The sequence below is a fragment of the Xiphophorus maculatus genome, chromosome 18 (genome assembly GCF_002775205.1).
Source record: "Xiphophorus maculatus strain JP 163 A chromosome 18, X_maculatus-5.0-male, whole genome shotgun sequence".
Classification (NCBI taxonomy): Eukaryota; Metazoa; Chordata; class Actinopteri; order Cyprinodontiformes; family Poeciliidae; genus Xiphophorus; species Xiphophorus maculatus.
This window is the reverse complement of record NC_036460.1, coordinates 15700296-15722054: the sequence shown is the minus strand read 5'-3', so window position 1 is coordinate 15722054 and position 21759 is coordinate 15700296. Positions and strand designations below refer to the sequence as shown.

The following is a 21759-nucleotide window of genomic DNA, read 5'->3' as shown; positions in this document are numbered from 1 at the left end:
CCTCAAATATGGAGTATATGGGCAGCTTAGAATGTATTTCATGTATATTGGGATAAAGGGTGTAAAATGTAAAGGGTGAATTTGGCTGTGATCTCATTGACTGACTTTTTTTCCTTTTTTTTTCAATAAATCACCTGACCTCCTGGGAACAAAGTGTAAATGCGTTACAGCAGCGGTTCCCAAAGATTTTCTTCTGGGCTCCCCCAGTGGTTGCTAAAGATTTTCTGCACCCTCCTATGGATACAATAAAATCCCTCCCCCACAAAAGAAAAAAAAATCAACTGGGCACACACATCGTTCAACCAGACATAAACCTATACACATATTTTGTTTTCAAACTCCACTGAAGTTTATTTCACACTTCAGGTTGCAACAAAACAAACTACAAACCATCTTTACAGTGAAACACTTTTGTGCAACTGTTTTTTTTTTTCATTCATCCGTACAGCTTCCCCCCCCCCCCCCTGCAATGGCCCTGCGCCCCCCATAGGGGGCGCATCCAACACTTTGGGAACCACTGGGTTACAGTATGTATGGTCTATAAGCACCTGGTCAAATTTGTATTCCCAGAAAAAAATGCCAGAATTACAAAAATAAAAAAACTCCTTCTAAGCTTTTAATTTGGAGGTTGAAGCTATAAAAAAAAACATATTAACTCTACATAAAGACAAGACTTTAATCTATTTTTTCCAGACAAGTCCTCCATTCTGAAACAGGCTGCAGGTTCAGCACTTTAATTGCTTTATTAAATTGTTTTAGTAAAGAAAAAGGACAACTTAAGAACAGCTCTTTGTCATTATGTTGTGGCTCCTTCCTTGCATCTGCGTATCAGTTTGTATGAAGAAGATTACAATTTGTAAGAGCTAAACTTTTAATAGGATGAGAAGCCAATCATGCTTTGCAGCAGAACAGCTGAGGTTCCACAGTGTTTCATTGTGAAACAGACTTTTCATGATTTCCCTGAGTTGGACAGATGAATATGGATAAGATGACTCACCCTCCATAGGAGTATTGCTGTCTGGGCGGTTGGCAAAAACTACGTCTACGTACTCCATCTGCATCCTTTGTAAGGAACCTTTCAGACCTGAGAGATAAATGAAAAAAATAAAGCTAAATGGAAGGTTTCAAAGTACGTTTAGAAGAGATTTTTGTTTTTGAGCTTATAATAAACTCAAGGTAACCAAAAAATAAAGTTTCACCTTCAATAATGTGCTTCCTTGACAATCCTCTTTCTGTCTCAGCTCTGAGAAAACAAACCAAGACAAAAAGCTGAATCAGTCATCAGCTTTAATGGTCTAAAAAAGCTAAAATCAAGAAACGTTCAGTGCACTGAGGGTTACAGCAAAACAATTTTTGTTTAAAAAAGAAAATACTCATTTTTTTCCTGAAATTCATCTTTCAATCATGTGAGTCACTCAGACATATAGCAACTAAAATTAACATTTTGGGATGTTTTATGTAAATGGATAAATGTGAATTAACATCATATTTCCAGCTCGGCAGGAATAGATGGAGGTTTGAATCTTCCCTGCAGGAATGTAAACATCCTGAGAATAGTTTTCTACTTATCACCAGACCCAGAAAGCAGGTCTATCTATCCAAACAGTCTGATATCCTGAGTGTTGGAGTTAATCTGTCTGAGTGTTAGAAAACAGGTTTCTTTTTTATCTCTTTTACTTGGTTTCAAATTGTTAACAGAGAAACAATTTGAGAAACTGCAATCTGCAGTTTTTTTCTGCAGATTGCACAAAAAAACTAAACTCGTCTCAGAAACTCACAAATATTACACATTGATGAAAACAATAGGGTGTAATCCCCCCCTTTTAAAAACAACAGGTCTGATTCAAACATACAAAAAAAAAAGAAATAGTTGAACTATTATGTGCGTTGCTTTCCTAATGCAGTACAGATTTTAACATGATGCAGCTGATAATCAGCTGGCATGAGATTCTCGGGTCGCAAAGACTATACCAGTCTTAGAGTATTTAAAATTTAATTATGAAATAAAAATATAGCACTGCATTGCATCATAACAGATTAATGAAACAGCTATCCTAACTGCTGCAAAAAATAATCCTATTGAATATTACAGCTATAATAATTTAATCACTTATCAAATTTCAATTCTGATAAATTTGCATAAGCAAGAAAGTAGAATGAGAAAATGCTATCCTCTCGGCGTGTAATATTATAAGCTTTGCTCATCATACTTTTTAGATAGTAACCAATATCAAAGAGTTTGGAACTTGCTGGGTAAATAGTGAGGTTATCTGTTCAATGTTTCATTTTAAGGCACTAACATATTAACATTTTGACTTTTAGGACAAATGAAACACAGGCTCTTTGAGAACATCCTCAATTTCAGCATCATATGTATTTATGCTACTTTTAATCATCTTTGGTGACAAAGAGGACTTACTCATGTAACAAATGCTTGATTTGATCACAAAATGACAAAAAAAGTATTTTACCAATGATTTACTGTATGTTAAAAAATATATTTCCAATGAGAATCAATCAGACATTTACCTGTTGAAAAGTGAATTGTTTTACTTACTTTCCTCCCCAGTAAAGCTTAGTTGTGATCACCAAGCTTGACCGCCTAAAATGTTGGAGGGAAAGAAACAGAAAACAGGAGCAACATGACCAGGGGACACAAACTGCGCTAGAGTGGTTCACTGTGTTTTCTACTTAGACAAAATGGACTCTGCTGCAGTTTCTCCACATTGTGTTAAGTGATTGAGAGGTTCCCTTGTCCAACATCATGACCACATCCTGCTGACCATTCATCAATGTGGGATTATTTGCTGTTTAAAACAAGACATCACAGTCTGTACAGAAGCAAATCTGTTTTATGGGTGAAGTTGACTGTTTAAATTAATACATGATGTGCTTCAGCACTGGAACTACAGCTCTGGAAAAAATAAAGAAATTGGGGTGTTAAAAATAAATTTAAATAAAAATTATCTTGAGTTTAACTGTATGCAGCATAGAAAAGGATCTGAGTGAATATTTAGTGTTTTGTTTGTCTTCCCTTGTTAGAAAACAGTGAAAACCAGTTTAAATTTTCTATCTGTTAAACATTTTGGGTCAGAAAGTTTGTCCAGTTCATGAACAATGTCTTGTTGGATGTTTTGGACTATGTTGGCGTTTCAGTCAGTTGCTTTAGATTTATTCACCACTCTTCCATATATGTTAAGTGTTTCTTTAGTATGCATGCTGAATCATTTTTATCATGTAGTATTTCTTGTATTGATAAAAATTGTGAAAGACACAGACTTCAGTGTCATGGGACAAATCAATATATGGCTGCATGTAATGTAGCTCTGTGTTGTTATTGACATAAACATAATACAAACTGATAACAGCCTTACTCAGCTGCCATTATTTTCCTGCACCACTAAATCTCCTCTCCCCACATTCATGAGGACACTCAGTCTGAAATGTCAGGTTCAGTGTGTCTTAACTGTAGCCACATCAAAACGCCCACTGGTGTAATGTAGTCAGCCCAGTACATGACACCACTGTGAGCGGCATAATGACGGAGCCAAATCAGAACAAAGTGGCAAAGTGGCAGCAGCTAAATGTTCCCACATTTACTGCAGCGTCTGTGTCCAGCACTATGTTACACAGAGACACACTTGTTTTCAGAACGCAATAACCAATAATGGAAACGTTGAAACAATGTGGAAAATGTAACTCAGCTTATACATCCATAATTACTTGCTTTTGCATAATTATAGATGTTATAGAACAATTCTATGACATCCACAACATCACATTGAATAAAATGTAATTATTGTAACTGAGGAGGTGATCCCATATGAAAATGCCTGCAGGCGAACGCTCATACATTGAATATTTTATGTTACAGTTCTGATATAATGTGTATGTGTGAATATATGGCAGATTTAAGATCTAACTTTAAATTACAACACAAAAACATAGCAAGGATCATGTTTGTTATACTCTGAACATTCATGCTTTACACATAAAACCTCACGCATGTTGTCTTTCTACATACGTATCTCTTTACACACTGAACTGTTAACTCAATCTGATACATTAATGTCTTCATTACCTCCAGCATTTCTTCTTGATGATGTTTCCTAGAATGATTTCGGCCCTGCAAGGCAACACAAATGAGGCGGGGCTATTAAGCTGCATTTTAAAGTCAGAACTGTTTCTAGCACAACATCAGCAATGCAATTTCCTGCTGTTAAACCGGACAGGGCAGCAATTTTTACAGTGTGTCCTTAATGATATGGAAACCCCGTGTTACTCTATGTTCAATGCGCTGCAAAATAATTCATTCCCCATTAACATTTTCGCTTCAGTTATTTGTATTTATTTGGAAATGAATGTGAAAGACCAGTACATAATTGTAAAGTGAAACATTTCCATTCAAATATTTTAACAGATTCTGAATTGGATTTAGTCCTGGACTCTAATTGGGTCATTCAAACAGTGAATGTGCTTTGAACAAAACCACCACACTGTAGCTCTGGCTGTGTACAGAGTCGTTGCCCTCCTGGAAGGTGAACTTCTGCCCCAGTTTCAGGTATTTTGCAGCTTCATATTTTGGATATTTTTTGAAGGTCACATCAACTTTGACCGGCCTTCCTGTTCCCAATGAAGAAAGAATAGCATGAAGCTGCCAACACTGTATTTTACTGGGTCCTCTGCAGGGCTTCATACTGTAAACGTGACTTCTTGTGTTAATAATGGTTTTTTTCTTGGCATTTTTCCATCCATCTCTAAATGTCCTGTAGTACTTTGTGCTGCTCTCTATTATAATAAAACTTCCAACGTACATTAACGTTTGTGTCTGGAATGTGACCGTATGAAAAAATGTTTAAAAGATGCTATTAGAAACATGCTGTGACGTTTGTTCCGGCTTGCCTGAACTGTGTACGCTTTAGTGTAAGCATATTGGATGAGTATATTATCTCAAAATATGGTATTTTTTCATTTTTGACCATAAGTAATATTATTCTAAATGCTTTAAAGCTAAACAGTATCCTTACTTAAGCTATCAGTTAAAATGATTGTAAATAAATATTTCACAAGGAACAGAAAGCCACTTCCTGAAGTGTATTATGTACAACATGCATTTTTTTCCCCAGAAATCAGAAACTCTCTTATGTGTGCGTCTACAACTAATTTCAAATTAAAATAAAAGATAACCTCTTTTCCACAGTCACACATCAGTAAGTAAAATAAAGAACTGGCGTTTGCTCAGCTTCATTCAAACTCTGAGGTTCACACAACACCCACCTGCCGCCTGCGTAAACCTCGGCTGTGTCAAACAAGTTGACTCCGCTCTCATAGGCGATGGTCATTAGCTGCTCTGCAACCTGCCAAGATGTCAGATCACGGCAGAGGGGAGAAATGAGAATATGAGGTCAGTTTATTAACCAGTTTTAATATTTTTCCACCTGTTAATATTTTATCTAATCATCTAGATGTTTTTTAATAAAACAATTCTTCCAAAGAGTGAATTAAACATTGATAAAACCTTGAAAACTTGGACAACTAATAAAAGCATAACACAGTAGATGTTATCTAAACATTAGTGGTGCATTTAAGCTGGGAGGCTTCTGCAGGGCATGAATACTATTTAAAGTAACTCATTTATGTAACTTATTTTTATAGCGATCCTCAGCATAAATACAGAATTTAGTAACAGAGCTTCACCCTCCTAACAGCAGCTGAAAATGCATGAACGTCTTCATTAAATAATGATTCCTCAAACAGAAATGCAACATGCTCTTAATAAGGTTTTGCTGCTTGTTGCCCAACTTGTGAATTAATTGAGTTACCAAAAGTGTGGGGGGAAAAATATCGGTCATGGAAAATAAAGAGGTGTCGACGCTATTAACAGGGTAATTGAAGAAAACTAAGAACCAATTGCTTCAACAAGTTTTAGAAACAATAAATTTATGTAGTTGTTTCCTGTAGGAATTTTCCAGTCTCTCGCTTTCCTATGGATTCATTTTGGTCAACTGTGTTTATGTCAACATCACTTCAAATCTACAGATTTAGGAACTTTACCAGAAGGTCATGTCTGGCTATCAATCGCATTTTACTAGAGATCACAATAACAATGAAGGATCTACTAGGTGCTAAAGGTGCTTGACATTAAGAGGTTGTGTAATTTAGTGTTGAATTAGGAGAAACTCCATTTCAATTAGTTTTTTTTTAGCTGTTTTAATTAATCCTGTTTGATTTGATTTTGGCTAACAGCAGCTAGCTTGCACATTTTGCTTGAAAACTTAATTTGCAGTGGTGGTTTGAATCAGTTAACATGCAACTGCAAAATGATCACAGACGATAGCTAGTAAAGGTTACAACGCGACAACATTATAGAAATCTATGACCAGCTTAAGGATACATAATTTAACCTTTTTTTTTTTAGTACATTAAGTATGACCATTGCTTTCAAAGTCCATTCATATACAGGGACATGGAGAACAATGTTCTCACTTTTAAGTGACTCAGTAAGAGTCTCTGAGTCTTGGACAGCCCTTAGGACAGGCAGAGCAGAATAAAAAGAAAAGTAATGCATTGTATAAAAAGAGGGACTAGTTAAGTGAAGTAGTATGAGTGGATGGAGAAAATGAACTGTATGAATTTCCGTTCTTCATACTACTAAGTGAGAGGCACACAGTACTGTGGGTACCAGACAGTGATCATTACTATAGGGAAGGAACACCTAGCTCTTCTTTTCACAAAGGTCCAGTGTTAAAAGGTAATTTAAAAGTGAGATGATGGAAGTTGAATGAAGCAAACAAAAAAAAGAAAAGTGCACAAGAAGCAAAAAGGTATTAAACTTGTCAACTTGATAAATGTGGCGGTGAGAGTTGTAAAGACTTAATAAGAAACAAAGGCTGAGACAATGACCAGAATCACTCTCCAAAGGGCAACTTGTCCTTTATGTGACTAAAAGGTCGAATACTGTCAAAAATAGTAAAAATATATGTACATATATTTACCCTGGCGTAAATATATGTACGCCAGGGTTTTTACTAAAACGTATTACATTTACCTTTTTGTACAAATTGATGCTCTTAACTAAATGCATAAATTGAAAAGCCATGTTTTCCACTCTCATTGGTAAATACAGTAAGTGAGTCATTAAAGTTTCAGAAATATTATGTTGGCAACACCTCAGGCTTCTTGTTTTTTCCTGGTCTGCAAAGGTTTGTAGAAAACAAAAGCTTAACAGACAGAGGGAGAACAATAAAAACCAACATTTTCTTCTCTCTCACAACCCCAGATCCAAGGCCGCCACATCTTCCTACATCCCACCCACACAGCGGCGAGAGAGGACTTTATGACGGTGCTGCTTCCTCACCTCCAAACTCCAGGCTGCATTAGAATCAGAGCTGCAACACCAAGGTTTTCTAAAACTCACTATGCGATTTATAGATCTGATTTTGACCTTTTTGAATGAGTAAGCAATGCATACTTGCTTACCCACACACTCTTGAACTTTCTGTCTGGAAACCAGAAATAGAACTATACTTAAATACACAAAAAATAACTTTAAAACCTATGAGTAATGATTTTTAGATGAAGTACTTTTTAAATATTAACTGCAAGCTATTTATTTATTTACAGAACCCAAACATAAGAGGTTTATATACCCTAATTTATGGGACATGGCATTAATAATATTTAACTATGCAATGTGGGACTACATAACCCGACAGAACGCCATGCAGTTCTTTGGATTCATCAAGTCTTCCACAAACAATCACTTCAGTTCCTTTTTTTAATTTAGATTTAATTGGTTCAGGTTGATCAGAGTTTCTAATGACTCCTAATAAGTAATCAACGACTTCTAGTTTTTCTGGGGTTTTACATTTGACGGTAGACAGAGGCCACTTCTTCAATGCAATGAAAACTTTTTATTAACTTCCTACCAACGCTGAATGTTTGACAGAAATTTATAACGGCAGATTAGTGACAGTTTTTCATCCCAACACTTGGAACCCCAGTGAAGTAATTCTTAAAAAAGAGAGACTGGTGACATGAAAACGTTTCTGGTCAAGTCGGGCCGCACTGAAAAAGACCATAACTCTACTATAATAGAGATTAATTAATTTTACAGGTTGTAATTGTACTGAGGTTGTCAACATACAGCAGTTCTGTAAAAACTCCCATTTTTTGATAAAATATTTTTTGATCTAGAATGAAGTGCTTTTTCTATCAAAACTGTTGTATTTCACAAAACTGCAATGGAAATACCTTTTCTCATATGAATCTCACTAGTTTGTAGCTATACAGCAGCAACATGCTTTTTTTGGAGGCACTGATCTCCCTGGACAAAAATTAAGTGTGTCATTCAAAATTTTCTGCAAAATTGCCAACTAAAGTTTTCCAAAAACGCTGCTTATGTAGCCGCTCCTAACAATAAGATTGTTGCTGCAACGCCTCATTAAGATGCCAACATAAATGATGACCAATAGTGCCGTGGCTCTCATGTAAATAGATCTCATCTCATATCTTAATTATGATTTTAATTGCATCCCTTAATCAAAACACCACAATTGCACAATTGTGGAGGAGGGTGGGGGGTGCTACATTAGAAAAATATAATCGTTTTGCTCACATTTGTAATAGAAACGGAGCAAATGTTTACTAACGCAGAGACCTTCTGTCAGCTGCACTGAAACAAAAATCTGGATGTGCTTTTTTGTGATTTTTCCCCCAGATGTGCACTGTAGTATTAAAACTCACTCAGTGTGCATTAACAAGCTGTTCCCTCATAACTCTCTGCTGTTCAAGTCGCCTGAAGTTACTGAGAAATATGAGTGACATTGGTGTTGGCACCAGGGACATACAGAATAATGGAGTGAAAAAGAGTGCAGCATTTCAAGGGGTCATCATGTAACTAGACAGCACTCAGCCCTTAGGTAGGAAAAATGACTCAGTTACATAAGCATTTTCTTTCTCTGACCTCCGGGATCAGCTCTGCTCTCTTTTCTGTCACTATGTGTACAAGGGTCTGATGATCAGGGCCAGGAACCTGAACCCGACATCAAATAATATTAATGTAAATCAGCAATAGCGTGAAGGGGACCTGTGTTCACATATGTACATACATATTATATGTCCTTCGCCTCTAAAAGCACAGTGGTGTTTTGAAAGTTTCCATGTTATGTAACTACCAAACTTTATCCATTTCTCATTTAAAAATTAATTATCTTGATCTGAAGGAATGATGATCACATCACAGATTTCCCGATATTCCTAGAAGTTTATTTTTGAACTTCTGTCATTGTTCACAAGTTTAGCAAGTAGCCATAAAACAGGAAATGCTTAGTCTGACTTAATTTCAGACGAATAAAAGGTTTTCTGAAGATTTTGTGAATGTCTGCTTTGTAGTTGTGTTCTACGTGTGATGGCAGTCGGCTATATTCTCCTCATGTGCGCTCCAACAAGAATCCTTCTCTTTGAAAGCGGCCAAACTCTTTCAGACCTTGGAAAACAAACTTGAGCTTTCAGGCTACTCATCCAAAAGCTAAGCCATGAAAGAAAAACCCATCAAGCATTATCAAACCCTCAGTAAAGAAAGGTAGTATAAGCATTATGCTTTGGGGTTGCTTTTCTTCAGATTGAACTGTTTATTTTCCAAGGCTGATGAAGTTATTTTGATGGATTTAAATAGGTAATTTTGATCCCAAATTGTCAGGTGTCTGACTGAAACATGAAAAGAGATTTTATTTTCATTGTCAAATTACTACTAAGTTCAAGGTTGTACTTAAAGTAGCAACAGAAAGGAGTTTGTGAATATAAAGATGTGTAAAACCAGCAGATTGAATGAGACACTGGGATTCTTTTTAGGTTCAAGATTATTTAATCACTTTTCTAAAATATTGGCCTGAGTAACTTTTTGCCAAAAGTGATTTTATTTTTGTCTAAATCACATTTTGGCCAAAAGAAGAAAAATAAAAAATACTTATACCATTATTTTAGGAAGGTGATGATTTGGAAGCTTTTTTGCTGAATTTTTTTATTTTTTATTTATGTCAGATCGAAGGTGGAAAACCCTGAAGAAGAAATACACAAAAACAGAAATAAAACGTGGGAATGTTTTTCATACCTCGTCTGTTATCTGTCCTCCAAATGTCACCCATGTACCTGCAGGAGAGGGGAAAACAGAGACTTCTCATCACTTGGGAATTTCATCACCATTTCTCCACTGTCAGTCTTTTTGTCAGTGCTGCTCTGTGTTTGCGTCTGACATCCTGCAGTAAACACAACTAATCCCTGCATTGTCACACCAGCCGATGGAGGCTGTCAGGCTCCCGAGAGAAGAATCTGTCCTGTTCAGCGCCGCCTCTGAGGGCTGAGGGATCACCTTGTGTGAATGCCCGTTAGTCACTCTGTCTTTACGGGTGGCTGTTTCTGTTTGCCGCTGTCATGCATATTTAGAGGACCTTGTCTTCCCTGTCCTTATGTCCATTTTCTGACAACGTGCCTATCTGTGTGTGAAGAGTGCACATCTGGACAACCGGTCCCCAAGGGCCTTGCTGACAAAACGGAAGAGCCAGACAAAAGGGTGATCCTCCACTTTCAGGAGGAGACAGTAAATCCTCAGTGCACAGTTCCTTGGTGAATACATACCTGGAAGAAAATGCTTTCTATTCAGCTGATGTCAGAAAAGGTTTAGCTATTTGAAAACTGTCTCCAGAGGGAATCACAGAAATACACAAAGCGTTAGAAACGGCATAAATATTTATTCTGCCTGGAAAGAAAATTAGAAATTTTATAAAGAAACTCATAAAAATGGACAATAATATATAATAGAGAATGCTTATGGAACATTTATGGGCAATTTTTGTTGAAAGGAAAATTATTTATAGATTTTGGCTTTCAAAGTAAGTTAAGTTTGTTTCAATTATGCTTTTGAACAAATCTTTTACTATCACCTTCCCAGACATTTCCAGAACCTACATTATAAATGAATATTCAAACTCTTTTAAGTCATTATTATTCTGCTGTTGTGATGATAAATTATTTACACATCATGTTCTCCAAACATTTATTTTCTTAATAAAGCCAGATATTGTCGCTGGGCAGAGGGATATCTGAGTTTCCCTGGTGGACCTATTACCTCTATAACATGATCTCAAAAAGGTCGAAGATGATGGATGGGCAGACAGACGGACAGATGATGGGAGATTCTGATCATTTCAAAAACTGTCCGGCTCAATTGACCAAAACAATTAAAAAAGTAAAACAAGCTAGATAATTTTTTTGTTTCCTTTTTAGTGTCTAAATGGATTATAATGAATATCATGAACTGTGACAGTATTTATGTTTGCAATCTTCTCCCAGACTCAGTTATTCTTTAAGAAATGCTTTAAAATATTCAAGAGTTAAGACCTCTAAGTAACTTAGTGAAGCTTAATGGTGTCAGACATAGAACTGGAATCTGTTAAAAATGTGTTTAATAAGCTACATTCAGCTCCTGCAGGCAACATTACTGTGGCATTTAGACTTTTGATTAAACTATAAGAGTCTTGTAAAACTTTTCTCCTTTATTTGTTTACATTTTTATTCACATTTTGTTATTTGGATTTCAATAGCATTACAATAAATAATTGTTTCATAACATTTCTTAGAAATAAAAATCTGAGCCGTGTGTTGTGTCTCAATCGGAGAAGCAATTGCAGGAAACATGAGGATGTAGATGTCATGTTACATGTAGGTTGTACAAAGAACTTCTAAAAACCTGAGAAGGAAAATCTGTCCTCACATGAATAAAAAAATATTACAACAGTGTAACTTTAACTACATCTCATTTGTTAGCTGAAATGTTTTCACTATTGTTGTTGAAGTGTCATTAAATTCAAAAGGTTCCACAAAACAAAATGGAAACAGAAAAAAAGCTGTAATATAATTTTTTTTTTCTTCAAAGAATGCAACAATTTAGGCATTCACTGTTTTTGATTATGCCTGGCCACTCATAAGCTCAAAAGAATCAGCTCCTCCCTGGTTCTGCTTTGGATACTGAATCTCTCATCCAAATGTTGAACACTTTACACAAAGAGGTTGTTCTTTCTCTGACTTTACTGACCTCCACTTCTAAACTTTCATAAAACTATGGAATAAAAACCTGAATCCCATCTGCGCATCCCACTAGAGGAGAAGTAATGATATAGCGGCGCTCATTATTCTGTACAGATGGCACCCTAAAGACACACTGGCTCTGTGGCGCCGTAACGCATTACTAATAAGGAACAGAAAGTTCTGAATGTATCACATGTATCACCAGCAGAATGGCAATCATAGTTTTGTTCACCACAGGAATGACGGGCTGAAGCAATGTCAGCGCCTGAAGGAGAAGTCTCCTCAGGACATTGTTAACGCCAGTAACCATGGCAGCTTTGGTTATCCTCAAATGCAGCTTGAAGCTGAGCCATTACAGCGCGGCCTTACAATGCTGCAGTGCAGCTTCGTAATACATCTTGCTACCTTTAACCACATTCCACGCACAAGCTTTTTGCACGTATGCGAGTGCTCAATCATCTCTCTAATCTGATGCCGGAGCGGTGGAGACGTAACCACTGCTGACGGAGTTCGGTCCCAGCTCTGGGCTTTCTGTTAGAGACTCAGCGTGGGATGATAAGCCTGCAGAGCTCTAATGTCAAGGCTGCTGCTCCTCATGACCCAGCTCAGCCTTCTGTTTGATGGAAGCTAAAGCCCTGATTACATCAAGCTAAGGATGGAAACTGCTGAAGGTGTCACTTGAAGTTGCTTTGGAGCTTTAGTTAATGCAGTGATCTTTTAGCATCTCTAACTGAAACTGTGACGAGTTCAACTCAACCAAGCTCTAATTAACTTCTAGTAAACAACTGGGGAAGATGGTAACTATGATATTTATAGTAAAATCATGCCCTATGATAAACACTGCTTCTTATAAACAAGTTATTCTACAAAAAGGCACAATCTTGGCTAAAGGTGTTTTCCCGTTAAGTTCTTTTAACCCTAATCTACAATAGATATCATGTAATGATTGATACGTGTTCAAAGTAAACGCTTTGTGGGGCTTCAACTCAACTCTCCTTTGTCAGTTTTTCACACAGCCTGGCTGCAAATAGCAAAGCTTAGTCATGCCTACTCACGTCACAAAAATTTCTAGGAGAACGGATCGATCTCTTGATAATTTTTTTAAGAACCAAAACAAATCAAAGTAGCTGTGGCTGAAGTGAAAAGAAAATGACACTTGGTTTTAAAACTATCTTTCTAACAAACATTTGAACAGAGGGGGAGTGCATTTGTACTCAACTCCCATGAGTCAATACTATGTTATTTTATTGCAATTACAGGAGTAAGTATTTTAGAGATGTCTCTCCCAACGTTCAACATCAAGAGACAAAAGTATTTCCCAATTCTTCACGGGTAATTAGGGGAACCTACATGACAAACCTGGCTTTTAAACTATCAGAACTCAATGTTTTTGGTTTCTTTCCCCCCCTAAAATAGAAATCAGTTTCCTGTGCTACAGGTCCTTTGAATTACCTTTGAGCCTTCTTTATGTTTACCATGAATAATAACTGGTCAACACAGGAATAGTTAAAAAAAAAATCTTCATTACACAAACTTAAGATGATGAAGGAGCAGAAAGTTCAGCAGGATAAAACTAAAGTCCAGAAGGGCAGGAAACTTGAGATTGAGACTGATGCTGAGCAGAGGATGTGACAGTAATTAACGGAGGCTATTTGTAATAGTAGAAGTGATTAAGTGTGTGGATGTGGGTGAGAGATTAGTCACAGGTGGCAGACAAGACACAGGTTACCGAGGACATCCAGGAACCAAGAGTAGCTCAAACTCAGACAGACATGCAGAATCTTGAGACACCAGGGGATTAATGATGCTAACAAACACAAGTAAAACTAGATTATATTTAGAAAAAGTGCATAAAAATCTTCCAGACTTGAACAAAGCTTTGACCAAGTTGTTTTTGGTCTCAAGGGATAGAAATATACTGCAAGATAAGTCCTCATGCAGCATAGTGAGTTAAAAATAATTTTTCACCTAAAGATCATTTTTGTATCCTCACTTATGCACTTATTTTCAGTTCAGTTGCATCACTTTGTCCTCTCTGTGCTGCTCTTCAAGCCTTATTGATTTCCTATTTTATCTCTAGTGTTATATCGCTCAGCCTTTTTTCTACCTTTTGAAAACAACAAAAATAGTGGACAGTATACAATATGTTTATTTTACTCTATACAGCATAAAAAACAAAAGGACACAGGATGAAAATGTAAGGGCAAAATCAACAGCTGCTCATACTAGTTAGGTTGATAAAAGTTTGAAAAAGTTTTAAAGTTAATTCATACTGCTGCTTACTCACATTAATTATGTGAACTATAACATTTATTATTGTTGTTTTGTTAGATTTATGGGGGGGAAATCGGTTTTCAAGTACTTATTGCACAGAATATAAATTCTTGATGTTCAACTATTATAAACTAATGTAGTATAAAAAGTCATAAATGACTGGTGATCAGTCAGGCTGTCTCCTTTCTGCAGTCAGTTGCTTTTCAAATGTGCTCGTCTGAATAAGGTTTTTTTTTATTTTATTTTTGGTTAAGTATTTCAATAAAATTCTTTTAATACCATAGAAGTGACAGAAAATGTGTGTGGCTTTGAAAATAACCTAACCTTGGCACATGATCTCCACCAGATGCATACAAATTCAGGATCTCTTGTATGTTCCCAAGATTAAAACCCTTTTGTGCTTGAAAGATTTTTAAAAATCCAACAAATCATTTAATCATGGTTCAATAATTTAAAAGATTTTAGTATGGCAATTCAACAGAATCAAAGTAATTTTCCTTACAACTCACAGCATTTCTTGTGTAGGATTTTCAGTTCTGTATCACAATCCCTGTGCAGGTAGTGTAAATGCATTAAGTGCTTTTGACAAAATCAAAGTTGTTACGCGTCTTCCTCAGTATATTATTATCAGGATCCGATTCTGCTCATCTGAAATCAGGGGACAGCAGCGGTTCTCCAGAGTCCTGCTAATGACCTCATTATTTGACTCAGGTGTGTTGAAGCAGAGAAGCATCTAAAAGTTGAAGGACACTGGCCCTGGAGTCCTGGATTTGAAAATCCCTGCTGTTACTGTCCAAAGGTAATTGTGTCCACTCAACCAGAGTGTGGCAGCTAAAACTTTACATTTAGTTAGCTTAGAAAACTAAAGTCCGCACCCTTGTGCTGTACTGTGGCTGTTAATATTTATTTGTGTTCAGGGGCGCCGCCAGGAATCTTGGGCCCCCTGACAAAAAATTTGATTGGGCCCCTCAGCATCGCAATTTTAAAAGCTTGCAACTTGCTTTCTTTGGTTCAATACTGATACTAGCACAATATTTACTGCTCATGAATTTTACATCCAACAGTCTGCATACAGTATGCAATTAGGTTGCTTAAATTTTTTTCTATTAGTTTTAGATTACTGAAATGTCTCTCCCCACAAGCAACAGTCAAAAGCAACGTGCAAAATACACATAAAGCAATCCAGACTATGTAGTTGCATTTTATTCAAGTTACAGTATATAACTTTAATAAAAAAATATGTTTTCTCCATTTGTGAAAAGATCAATGTCCTCCCCCTCCTCCCTGAACTACTATTACTGGTTAAAGTAATGCAACATTATGGCCAAAACAACCAATCAGAACCAAGAGGAGGATCTTAGTGCTGTCAATCATCCTCATTCACTCACTGCTAAATGTGGTAATGGTGGAAAAACAACTTATTGTTACAGGAAAACTGTTTATCTGCCGTCATTGGTAGCTATGCTAACTAGACTGAGCACTCACAACAGGCTATGCGAGCTGCAGCATAGCACAGAGCGAGGGAAGGAAGGATGAGCAGCACCACATGAGATTGTGATTGACAGCACTAAAACTCTCCTACCACTGACTGGTTGTTTCAAGCACTGGGAGAAAGCAGAGGAAATAGATTTTTCACAGATTATCTCTCATGCCATATTGTCACAACATAATGACAGTTTTAACAAATATGTAAAAAAAAAATACATAAAAGTTTCATACTACAGCTGTAATTTCACTCAGGAGAGGACGGGTCAGGAGGGTCGTGGGCTAGAGCTGCTCCTGACTGACTCATCTGTTGTGAAGTGGTAAAAGGTACAAGGGACAGGTTAAATATATCAATATGTTGGTAATTTTTTTCCTTAATTCATTAAATGCTAGTGAAAAGGAGGCAAACAGTAGTCTGTAGCTAGGCTAACTATGCTGAATGGTTGATAATTTCACAGTCTACCCACCTCTCGGAGAAAAACTGGGTTACAAATTGACATCCTTACCTTTTTCTCTCCCTCTCTCTATTTTTATTTATTTTTTGAAAACCTGATTTTATCATTTTTCTTAGCAGCATAGTAACTGCCACAGTGGTTGTGGCCAAACAGGCACTAACTGCTGCTGAACACCGTCACTGTCAAGAGGTCCAAGCAGGAACGAACCATTTCATGCAGATCCAGAGCAAATATGGATGTCTGCTTTTTGGTCTTTGAGGGGTAACATAAAATTTTTACTGCTAAAAACAATCTTCGAAAACACAATATGATTAATTTTGTAATTGACAGGGCCCCCTTTTTTTTTTACTTCTATGAACAAAAAAATAAATAAATAAATTGTGGAGGGCCCCCTTTCAGTTAGGGGCCCTTAGAATTGTCATATCGTTTCCCCCAGACGGAGCCCCTGTTTGTGTTTTTAGGCACTAAGGAGAGGTGCGATTGAATGTGAGAGGATAATAAATCACTCAATAGGCCTCTGAAATATTTGTCCTCCTTACTTCTGAGATGATGGTTGAGCTTCTGGCAACTGATAACAGCAGAAAACAAAAAGTTGTGAGGACAGTGGCCTATGCGGCATCTCTCCTTGAGAAGCACCACTGTGACATGCTCCGTCCAGCTGTCTTGCAAACTGCAGGACTGCAGGAATTTCTTGGGGAACTTTCTAAGAATACATTATTAGTGCCGCATCAGTGCAGCAAGAATCCAGGGAAGAAGACCTGGACCTGAATAATGCGTTTTGAGTGTGTGAGACGACAATAAAAAAGGCTGAGATGATACTGCTCATGAATTCTGCATGAGCGCTTTCTTGTGTTAGCAACACCAACAACCTAAAATGTGCTTTCACATTAAAAACAAACTCTCTGTACAATCTCTCCATAATTCCAACCAATAACTAAGTGTGTGTGTGTGTGTGTGCGTGTGTGTGTGTGTGTGTGTGTGTGTGTGTGCTTACAGCATGCCACTATAAACCCCATGGTCAGTGTGTTGGCAGAAAAAGGGGGTTATCAGTGGCTGCAGGCTGCTCCTGCTCCAACGTTCTCATGAATTTGTTAATAGCCTATCAATCAGTCCATCCTGCAGGTTCCTCTCTCTGGATGGTCTTTGCTTAACTGATTCAGTTTCAAGCAGACAGAGTCAATTTACGTCTTTAGAGAGATGTAAATTGAGGTGTAATTATATTATGTTTTGCTTCGATGTTAGCAGAACGTGAGCAGAGATTAAATTCCTTCCTGATCCATAGTGAGAGAGTTTAAACCAATGTGCAGTCGGTTTCTGAATATTTTTAAATATGACATTCTGAAATACAGCCAGACAGGGAGTAGTGCGTGTTAATATAATACGCCAACAGTGCCTTGCAAAGTTTTCACCACCTAAAATATTTAACATTTTTACACACAACTACAAACTTAAATGTGTTTTATTGTGTTTTTATGTCCGAACATATTGTGAGGAGAAAATGTTAAATGTTTTCTACAGCTATTTGTATTTATGCCCCTCTACTCGCTTAACCTGAAATAAAATTGAGTGCAGCCACCTGCACCTTTAGCCACCTTTGGTCTCTAGATGTGCAGTTAAAGGCACATTTCACTGCGCCTTAAACTGCAGTGAGTAGTGGTTTTACAAAGTATGGACAAATGCACGCTTTCAAATATATGTTGTGTTTTCGTAAACTAAAAACTATGCATTATGTTCCTTCCGCTTTAGCACTTATATTTGCATTTATGTTTGTTTGCAGAAGCTCTCCTGGTCAGTGCACAGAGGAAATATCCTTTCAACTTAGTTCTTCACTGGATGAGAAGTTATCTCAGCAAAAGGCAACAATTGGGTAACTTTCAGACATCATGCTTGGACTTTGTTTGTGGTGCCCCCTAGGGGTCAACATTGAGACCAAAATTATTTATTTTAAATACAAATGACATGTCAAATTTCCAAAACACTTAATTTTTTTGTACTTGCAGATGACATTTTTGGTGAGGTGAGAATTTACAACAACTCTTTGCAGAAATCATTTCTCAGTTATGTAAACTTAAAAAAAGTGGTTTAATAAATTATCATTACATTGAGATAAAACCATTGGTTTTATGGCAAGAAATATTTTTACTGTAAGAGCCTAAAGCAGACCAAATGCAGATTAACCTAGCCAATTAAGAAACAGTGCAAGTCAAATTTAAAATGCAATAAAGTTTGGTTGAACACATAACACTTCCAGAAAGCCTGGAAATCCTTAAATTAATATTTTTTTTAACAAACCTTCCATTACACTCCACTAATCCTCCTTTTTTTACCCCACTTTGAAAGTGTTTTGTCAGCATCTTGGAGAACTTCCCACAGTTCTTTTGTGAATTTCAGTTTCTTCACATTATCTCGCTGTGTTTCCATGAATTCAGAGCTCCATGGAGGCCTCACCATCTGCTCCTGGACTTCCTGTGATTTTGTTCTTACTCAGCCCATGTGTTTGAGCATGCTGTCGCACCAGAAAATGAGTTTTAGATGATTCTGGCACCTCAGTGTTGCTACTGTGGGAAGATTAGGAGTTTAAAAAGGTCTTAAAACTTTCTGTTGGATTCTATGTTTTTTTTATTTTTACAATCTGCATGTGTTTGGGGAGGATTTAGATGAGGTAGGAGAGATGAAAAGATAGTTTTAATGTATTTGCTTTGTCACACCAGTACCCATACCATAATGACATTGCATGGGCAATTATTGTTCACTGCAAACGCAATGTCTAGAATGTGTAGCCCATTGTATAGAGTAATGAATTTAACAAAGAAAAAATCTCTATAAATCTTGGAGATTTTTGTTCATCTTCTACAGTAGAAAAATACAACATTTAGGATCCTGGATTATCTTGGATAAATCGTAAAAGTTTTACATTTTAAAGGTTGTTAAGGTGCATTTCAGCAAAGTTTCTTGTTAAACTCATTCGAGGTTTGGCTCATTCAAACTGAATGAATTTTCCTCTACAGTTAGAATGTAGTTGGACTGTGGAAAATAAAGAACATCTTCTATGTGCAGGTGATCTTCTACCTTCAAAACTCTTCATACTTGCCAATAAGTTTCTTTATTTTCCTGGCACATTCAGTAAGAAGGATTCATGCACAAGGGATCCAAAACACTCTGTAATGATCACTGCCAGTCAACCACACCAAATCTGTGAAGACTATGGTTGGTTTTTATTTTTCTTCAATGCATCTGCAGCTGGTTGTGAATTATAACAGGACTTTTTTCCTTCTTTTTCTCACTGCCGGGACAGATTTTGTTGTGGTGGTTTAGGGATTGCTCTCTGGTGAGATGGTTTTGATTGGAGTCAGGTTTAGTTGGAAGGAACTTGCAGTTTGATACATGTGTAATGAGGTTGCAGCCTTAAAATTTATGACAACACTGATAATACACGGCTTTATATTATCAAACGGATGGATTAAAATGTATAAAGATATTTTATTGATTGATCTTATCTTTTGCAGTTTCTCGTTCAGTTTTGTTTGTCTTGTTTGATTTACAGAAGTGTTGCTATGATTTTCTTGTAATTTGTAAGAATTTTTTTTACTTTGAGCCCTTTTTGCACGTAGGTTTTACCAACCATCCCAATATTAATGCCAATTTCTCCTGTTACTGTTCTAACTATGTTAGAACGAATCAGAATATTTGGATTAACGGCTGCATTCAGCCGTGTTGCTGAATAGTGAGAGGAAAGTAGCTGCGGGGACTTCTGAGCAGCAATGAGAGGAGATTTTCTGGGCAAACGAGGTCTTATGTAAATGAAGCTGCTGAGTGTATCGTTCAAAGCATCATCCTGCAGCTGTGGTCTGGTTCCTAAAAAAAAAAAAAAACATGTGCAACTCAGTTGACAGTTACATCCTCTCGTTGTCATTCACACAAGCAGTGAGAATAAGAAACAGATTGCTGAGTCATGATTTAGCACCGCTGAATGTGTGGCTCATTACTTGATGAGTGCCTCTGAGTGAATTTTTCCATTAAGTGAAATGTTCCGATGACATATTCTCAGTGTCGATGCTGTGATTACTCCTGTTATATAATATGTTGCAAGATTATTCATATCCCTGAAACATTTTCACATTTTCTCATGTTTACAACCAAAAACGTCAGTGTAACTTATTGGGATTTTATGTGATGGGTCAAAAAAAAAAAAAAGAAAAAAGAAGTGCGTCTATACAAAGTAGAAGAATACATAAGTGTGGTTTGTCTTTGTACTCAGCCTTTTTGCCGATTGTAAACTGGTTGAACAGTTTAAACTAGAGCTGGGTCATGAAACAATATCCCAGGTTTTGAACATCTCCCAGAGCATTAATTAACCTGAATATGAAATGAGGATGGCATGACTGCAGACGTACCAGACCATCCACCTAAACTGACAAACCAAATAATTTACATTGGAGGTTGTGGCTGAAACCTGCCAAACACTGAAATGTGAACAACCTCAAAAGGTGTGAATGCTTTAGTACAGCACTATATTTTAACAGTAAACATTTCAACAGAAAGCAAATAGAGCATAAAACTGTGCTCTATCGTTTGCTTTAAAGATAAAGCAAAAATAACAACAAAAAAACCCCAAAAAGACAAACAATGAGCAAAAAACGACTCTCAGATAATTATCAAGTGGTTTATGTGTTTAGGTTTGACACTACAAACCTGCGGTGATAATACTTCTGCCAGAACGTAGTTCAAAGAGAGCATGTGGTGCAGGAATAATACCATTCATCATCATGCTGATATTTGGACAATAAATATATTATGCCTTCAATGTGAATTTTCTACATCAGAGTAAGTCAGTGCAGTCAAATCAAGTTGTAGAAATTTGAGCTGCAGAACCCCAAGTCACTCACTGCACTTTAACATTACTTTTCAGTAAGACGCCACTCTCTCAGGGACAAAACAAAAAAATATTCAAATATTCAGGAACAAATTCAGTGACAAAACCAGCAACAGAAAAAGCTTTGGCCTTGGTGGCAAAGAAATAACATCTTGATCACGAGAAACTCTGCACTCACGACACACAGAGTAGACAAATAATCCTCATCCATCTCAGCACGTCTCCTTCCGTAGACACAATCAAACACTATCTAGCATCATACTCTTTGCCCTGTAGCTTCATCTCCCCTGCCAGCATCATGTCTGGCCAGGCCACAGCATGCGCCAGCCTGCAGGCATCAGGTTGACCTTTTCTGCACTGAGCAGCACCAACCAGACCTCTGAGACTACCACAAACCGCCTGGGGTGCTCAGAGACGTTGTTAGAGCCCAACATTATACTCTCACAAAATAAACATGCTGAACAGAGTCTCTTTGGAGGCGACCTAATTGCCCTTTTCCAGCAGCACCTGTTCGATGCGGCTTGACTCGATGTTACCCAGTCATAAAGGTTTTCCACTAGCAACGGCTACCAGACGCTTTGTTAGAAC

General features: G+C 37.0%; 1 protein-coding gene across 2 annotated transcripts in view; it reads right to left on the bottom strand.

Annotated features, from left to right (window-relative positions):
* kcnab1 (potassium voltage-gated channel subfamily A member regulatory beta subunit 1) overlaps nucleotides 1-21759 on the bottom strand; it is a 91349-nt gene that overhangs the window by 12680 nt on the left and 56910 nt on the right. For both annotated transcript variants that reach the window (XM_023351402.1, XM_005805926.2), the window contains exons 3-8: nucleotides 10112-10149; nucleotides 5278-5357; nucleotides 4082-4126; nucleotides 2558-2602; nucleotides 1200-1243; nucleotides 998-1084 (exon numbers count right to left, since the gene is read on the bottom strand). In XM_023351402.1, the coding sequence (XP_023207170.1) occupies nucleotides 998-1084; nucleotides 1200-1243; nucleotides 2558-2602; nucleotides 4082-4126; nucleotides 5278-5357; nucleotides 10112-10149 (339 nt within the window). The remainder of the gene's footprint in view (nucleotides 1-997; nucleotides 1085-1199; nucleotides 1244-2557; nucleotides 2603-4081; nucleotides 4127-5277; nucleotides 5358-10111; nucleotides 10150-21759) is intronic.